Here is a 7267-nt window from a genome sequence, read left to right on the forward strand (position 1 = left end):
CAGGACCCACACATGTGGGTCCTCCAGAGAATGCAGAGAGGTGCTGAGGGCTGAGTGGGTTAGTACAGGTACCGCTGAGGACGTGCTCAGTCTGTGTCCCTGCAGGGGCTGCACACCAAGGTTTATATGTTTACAGTGCTTCACAGTTTACAAGCTGCTGTCACGTGCAATAACTCAGGCACCTTGAAAACACTCCCAAATCACTTCAGGCACTGCTGGTTTGCATGTGAACAGCTCTGCTGGCCAACCACCTGACCTGGGGCCAAACAGCCACCTGGGAAGGCGTCCTTGCCCCCCTGGCTACATGCGAAAAACCAGCCAACCCAGCCGGCTGCTGGAGTTAATTGCTGTGGGGATCCAAAGTCAACAAAAGTGGCTGGGGGGAAGCAAAGGTGCTAAGGAAAGGTAATCAGAAGTTCAGCGTGGGACCATTAGCAGGAGTGCTTCCCACCACAGCCCAGCTGGGCACACACCAGAGACGGGGTCAGAGCCTGGGATCTGCCTGTGGCTGATTCAGTGGTGTTAGGGCCAAGGGGGGCACGCAGGGTAAGGTCAGAGGTGTATGGTTCCATCGTGTTGGAGAAAACTCTCAGAAACATGTATCTCAAGATGTAAGTTCTTGAAAAACAATAATACCAATATAGAGGACAGTCAATGGCTTTCCATAGAACCTTCAGGATCCAACTCAACCCCTACACCTACAGGTCCCCCCTGCCTCTCCTTCTCTTCCTCCTGGATCCCAATCCCAGGGCTCCGGGTTAGCAGACAAGCCAGCCCCCGCTCTATTCAACCTCCATGTGATGGGTGCCTTTCGGCTCCACCCCTGGCTCAACCCACCCAACTCTGCTCTCCTGCACCGCTGGAGACCAAGGCTCACACACGGTGGGGCTGGGGCCTGGCCAACACCCACCCCCTCAACACACACACACACACACACATTTTCTTAGAAGAATAGTTTTCACTAAATTAATTGTTAAATATTTCTTGTATGCTTGCCTCTCTTGCAGGGTAGTAGATCTGTAAAGGCGAGGAATCGATTTTCTATCTGGGTATATCTCATAACCCAGACTCACTGTGAGGCATATAATAAAACTCATTGGTTGAAAATTAATATCTATTCCCAAAAGTGACCTAAAGACTTCTTATACCTGAGTCATCAGGCCAGGGTGCAGTCCTCCTTCCGGAAAATGCAGATTCTGGCCCTTTCTGATGGAATCCACAATTCTTGGAGTGGGGCCCACCAATTTGCCCTTGAATGAAAATGCAGATTCTGGCCTTTTCTGATGGAATCCACAATTCTTCTTGGAGTGGGGCCCACCAATTTGCCCTTGAAAGTGCCCAGGTAATTCTAATATACTCTGAAGTTTAGAGATGCTGGTTAGCACATCTCTCTAGCTTTTCCTCTTTGGTTATTTAAGAAATAATGTTCCGATACATCACTGCTGAGAAAACGTGTCCCAAATTCACATGAAACATGCCCCAAATGGCACCTTTGCATTTGGCAGTTAGGAGTGAAAGGCTCTGTAGCTACCGTGACTGTATTTCCAAGACCAGCAATACAAGCCCCTTGACTAATACTAGGGTCTAAACTTGGGGAAAATTTATCAACTTGATAAATTTATTATTCATGAAGGTGCAACAGATCGCTAAAGGCAAGGAGGTTTTGACATGTAAAACGCGCCCTCCCCGGGCTAAGCCCCTGCAGGGACCAGCCTTGGGAAGAGGCATGCAGAAGGGGGAGCTGCCTATCTGCTTCCAGATTTTAGAGAAGCCCTCATGTTTTAGGGTGACGGTGCACTAACGTTTCACAGCACTAACTTTTGAGACCAGATAATTCAGGTTAACAATGATAAGGTGGCCGGGCCCTTCTTAAATCCCTGCTGGATTGTGTGAGGATGGCCACACACTGCACAGAGCATCCGCACCATCTTCCCACCTGGGAAAGCAGGCCCAAACACAAGTAACAGGTGAGGAATAACTTCCAAGGCAAGGACAGAGCTGGGGGCGGAGGGGGCGCGGGCAGTGGCTGCATATCTGTAGGCCTTGAGGCCGTCATCTGTTCTCTCCCCTGGATTGACTAGGAGCCTGGACTCACTGCTGGTGAATGACTTCCTTCCGTGTGAAACACCAAAGGAGGATGCGATTGAGGGCCTGTAATAGCTGCGCCCAGCGCTCCGTGTGAGCGTGACACGAGGCGCAGATCTCTGTCCATATAGAGGACTAACGTTTCTCCTCTTTCTGTCCCCAACTGGCTCACAGACTCAAACCCCACATTTTGGCGGCTGGGCTGCAGCCATCACAAGTCTTAAACAGGAGCATAGGGAAATGGCCATCCACACAAAATCAACCAAACAGAACAAGCGTTTGTAAGAAAGATCTGGAAGGAAGGAAGGGAGGGAGGGAGAGAGAGAGAGACAGAGAGAGAGAGAGATCCAAAGCAAGGACACTGAGATCTCCAAAGTCAGGGGAAAACAAACAAACAGGGTTTTATTATATATAAAGTGAAGGTCTCTGTCAAAAGCCAGAAAGAAGGTGGAGACCGCTGAAGGCTGAGGGCCCCGAGTTAAGGGACCTGAGAGAATCCTAGTTCCTGGCTCCTCTCCTCCACCCCAAGGGGTAAAGCTGGGTACTGGGTGCGGAGAGGAAAGCTGCCATGAGGCCTACAAACCTGGGTGCTGCCTGCGGGCAGCTCTCACCACTTCTCACCGCCCCTCCCCCACCTGCCCTGAGCTCCTAATGGAAAACTTTAACAACCTCCTCCCAGACAACTGCTCAAAAACCCGAGCTTTCACCTTCTCAAGAGCTCGCCTGAGGGATGGTTGGTGCTGGTTCTTTAAAACCGAGAGCAGGGAGACACCTGGGTCACATGGAGGTCACTGTGCAAAGTCAACTTAGAACTTCAGGGCAGACTTTTTTTTAGAACGCACCTCAATCAAGCTTTCTAACCTTCCAGTGGGAAAAGCTAATTTTCTAAGAGCCTACTGATTTTGATGGAGAGAGCTGTTTAGTTTCAAGGGAACGACTTCCTCCGGCTCCTGTCAAAGCCATCTTCAAGGTCTGCACTCGCTGGAGTCTGTTTGCCCAGAGGAGAGAGAAACTTGGCTTCTGCCAGAGAACCAATCAACGCCAGGGGGCCTGGGGGACAGCCCTGCCCGCCTTCTCTCACAGGTCACATTTATATCGGGAAAGCTGTCAAGCTCTCTAACGTCGAGATCAGCATTTTTCTTTTTAATACATTCTTATTGATTTCAGAGAGGAAGGGAGAGGGAGATCAGAGAGAATCATTGATCGGCTGCCTCTTGCATGCCCCACAGGGATCGAGCCTACAACTCCGGCATGTGCCCTGACCAGGAATCAAACCAGGACCTCCCGGTTCATAGGTGGATCTCCTGGTTCATAGGTTGAGCCATGCCCGCTGGGCAGGATTTTTCAACCCCGGTACTTCTGACATTTGGGCCCAGAACCTTCATTGCTGCGGGGCCGTCCTGTGCCCTGTAAGATGTGCAGCAGCATCCCTGGCCTTTCCCCACTAGATGCCAGCAGTATCTCCCCTCGTGTGAGAATCAAAACTTTCTCCAGACACTGCCAAACATCCTCCAGGGAAGACCCGCTGGTCTGGGTGGACACTCTGAGGTCAGTGGTTACTACAAAGGAGCTACCCGGGAGGCGAGGACCAATGGCAATCTGTACACATCCCTCCATCTCTGCTTCTCGGGCTCCCTGTGTGAGGGATGGAGATGACAGCCTCCGTGTTTACCTGAGCCTCCTCCAGCTCACTCTGCAGGGCCCTTTTGGCTGCCGTGGCTTCCTTTTCTTCCTTTCTTGCACACACGAGGGCCTCCTCTAACTGTCGGATTTCCCCCTACAACAAAACATGGGGTCAAGGTGTGCTCAGATGTGTGCTGCGGCTATGCGGCTGGCTCGGTGCAGGAGGGGAGTGAAGGAGACACAGCCACAGCCCGTGTCCTGGGCCAAGGCGGCACACAACAGCCGTGCTCCTGGATGCGTGTGCCTGTCTGCAGTTCCGTGCTCAGCCAGACGTGAACACCTGAGTCACCTGGCATGGATTTTGGAAAACACCGATATCCAGCCTCGCCCCTGGAGCAGGTACTGAGGGAACCGACTCCGGCACCCAGAGTCTTGGGAAAGGCTTCCAGGTGACTCTGACCTTCGGGGAACCTCTGTTGGAGCGCATCTCCCTTTACATGTCTTGTCCCCTCTTTTACTGTCAGCGGCCCTCAGTACCTGTTTCTTTAGGACAGCCCCCCACCTCTAGAAACCCGGCAAACCAGAGCTGGTTTGTTAAATTGGTTTGTGACTTCAAACACCATCAACTGTGTGTTAACAGAGAATAAATGGTGATGAGAGAACAGACCCGAGGGTGCTGCTGAGATGGCCTTTTCGGGGATGAGGCGGCCGCTGCTCGGTGTCCAAACGTTGAGCGTGTCTGCCACCTGCGTGAGCAGGGTTCCTGTGCCTACCCAGGTGTGCCCCACCCTGCCTTCATCAGCCCTGCTCCCAGGCCTCACTAGAAGCTCCCATTCAAACCACTTGTGGGGAAACAAACAGCGTGGCTTGCAGAGAGGACACAGTCCCGAGTGCTTGGATCTTTCCTACTAAATGATGGCAACGCATCCCTTCCCGCTGCTGACACCGCTCACACAGGAAGGCGGATCCGCCGCCGCCCAGCGCCGCGAGCCCCCCTCACCTCGTACTTCCTGAGCGTGTCCTTGGCTTTGGCCTCGTCGCCTTGAAGGTCAGCAGCCTGCCTCTGCAGCCGCGCCACGCTCTGCTCCAGCTCGCCCAGGCTGCCCCGCAGCCGCTCGTTCTCCTCCTCCAGGGCCTGCACGCGCCGCTGGGCATCCACCTGGGCCTGCTGGGAGGCGCTCCGACTGGCCAGGACCTCCACATTCTGTGCAAAACATGGAAACCAGTGTCAGGGGCAGTCCCCAGCTCGGAGGACAGCTGGCATGTATTAAGAAACCATGACGTGCCCTGGTTGGTTTGCTTTAGTTGTTAGAGCTTCAGCCCTCGGACTGAAGGGTCACGGGTTCGATTCTGTAAGCCAGGGGCTGGCACACTGCTGCCAGCAGGCCAAGTCCAGCCCACCACCTGCGTGAAAAATGTGGTGTTCCTGGAACGCCACCACACCCGGACACGCTGCCGATGGCTGCCTTCCTGCTACCGCAGCAGAGTGAGGAGTTGTGGCCGAGACCACAAGGCCTGTGGTGTCACGAAGCCTGATGAACTTATGAATCTGGCTCTTCACAGAAAGCTTGAACCCTTGCCTGTGTAAGTGCTGGACGTCTAGAGGAGGCCCTTGTGCGCACGAAAAAGGAAGAGAAAGAAGCCAGAGGGCCCTGGAGAGTGAGCTAGGAGATGCTCAGGTGAACACTGAGGGCTCGCCCCACTGGCTGCTCTGAAAAGCCATCTCTGCATTGTTCCTGTGGCTCCCTCTCCGCTCGCTGCAACCACCTCCGCCCCGCGCCTCCTCCACCGCGGGACTCCAGCAGCTTCTTCGCCAGAGTCCTCCAACTCTCGCTTTTTAAAAAAAAAAATCCGCTGCATAGGATCACCGGCGTGCCCCACCATGTCAGACACGGCCGTCGACACCAGCTCCGAGATCACCACCAAGGTGAGCTGGCCCCGAAGATGAGGAGGCTGAGGCAGCTACAGGCAAACGGGCAGCTGAAGATGATGAGGATGACAATATTGACACCAAGAAGCAGAAGACCGATAAGGATGACTAGACAGCAAAATAAGGAAAAGTTAAAGGCCTCCGTGACCTAGTCACCCTCTGCTTCCCATCTCAGAATCTAAACGTGGTCACCTTCGAGTAGAGACTCCCGCCCACCTGCCCACCCACCTCGGGCAGCGCCACCTGCAGATGACACGTACTCTCCACCACCCAACCAAAACCACAACGTGAATTTGCAACAGGGGAGGAAAAAAGAACCAAAACTTCCAAGGCCCTGCTCTGCTTTTTTTCTTAAAAGTACTTTAAAAAGGAAAATTTGTTTGTATTTTTTATTTACATTTTATATTTTTGTACACATTGTTAGGGGTCAGCCATTTTTAATGATCTTGGGATGACCAAACCAGCCTTTGGAGCATTCTCTGTCCTACTTCTGACTTTACCTGTGGTGTGACCACGTTCATTATAATCTCAAAGGAGAGAAAAAACCTTGTAAACAAAGCAAAAACAACCAAAAAAACAATCTTATTCCGAGCTTTCCAGTAACTTTTTGTGTATGTACTTAGCTGTACTATAAGTAGTTGGTTTGTATGAGATGGTTAAAAAGGCTAAAGATAAAAAGGTTTCTTTTTTCCCTTTTTTTTGTCTATGAAATTGCTGTTTATTTATTTATTTATTTTTTGGCCTGTTCGCTGTATGTGTGAAACAATGTTGTCCACAATAAACAGGAATTTTATTTTGCTGAGTTGTTCTAACAAAACAAAAAAAAATGCTGAGGGCTCACACAGGTCTTCAGCCTTGAACAACTCTAGGAGGTGAGTACTGTTCTTATCGTCATTTTAAAGACAAGACGCTGAAACTTGGGTGGATTAAAGGATTTGTCCACGTTCACTTAGGAGGAAACGCATGCAGGCAGACTGAATCCACAACCTGTTCCATAACCTGTGGCCACTGCCCCCCGGTGGGTTCACTTCCTTGACCCCTCACCATATGCAGGGCCCTTTAATAGAAGCTCTTGATGAAGGACAGTTTCTGTGTATAGATGTTCTTTAATGTCCAACACCAATTGAGAAACTAAAATGTGTTTTAATTACAGTATAGCTCATAGTGCAAGCTCTAGGCCAGTGATAGCGAACCTTTTGAGCTCGGCGTGTCAGCATTTTGAAAAACCCTAACTTAACTCTGGTGCCGTGTCACATATAGAAATTTTTTGATCTTTGCAACCATAGTATAACAAAGACTTATATTTTTGATATTTATTTTATATATTTAAATGCCATTTAACAAAGAAAAATCAACCAAAAAAATGAGTTTGCGTGTCACCTCTGACACGCGTGTCATGGGTTCACCATCACTGTGCTAGACACTGAAAATGAGCCTGTGCTGCACACAAGTCCTAACAGAAGGAACTGTAGCAATAGCAGGATGGTTCTTATTAGTCCCAGATGTCTCATGGACTTATCTTTTTTTCTTTTTTTTTTTTTTGGCTCAGTAACCTGAAGTGATGATAAGTGGCCTTGTCCAGAATTCCACCTCTCCCAGCAGATCTCTCACCTTCTGTTTCTCCACTTC

General features: G+C 50.7%; 1 protein-coding gene across 1 annotated transcript in view; it reads right to left on the reverse strand.

Annotated features, from left to right (window-relative positions):
• The window catches only part of CGNL1 (cingulin-like 1), a 107876-nt gene that overhangs the window by 27222 nt on the left and 73387 nt on the right, over window positions 1–7267 (reverse strand). The window contains 2 exon segments of the mRNA XM_006765240.2: window positions 3758–3862; window positions 4709–4912. Of these exon segments, the coding sequence (XP_006765303.1) occupies window positions 3758–3862; window positions 4709–4912 (309 nt within the window).

Source organism: Myotis davidii, unplaced genomic scaffold, assembly GCF_000327345.1.
Source record: "Myotis davidii unplaced genomic scaffold, ASM32734v1 scaffold441, whole genome shotgun sequence".
Taxonomy (NCBI): Eukaryota; Metazoa; Chordata; class Mammalia; order Chiroptera; family Vespertilionidae; genus Myotis; species Myotis davidii.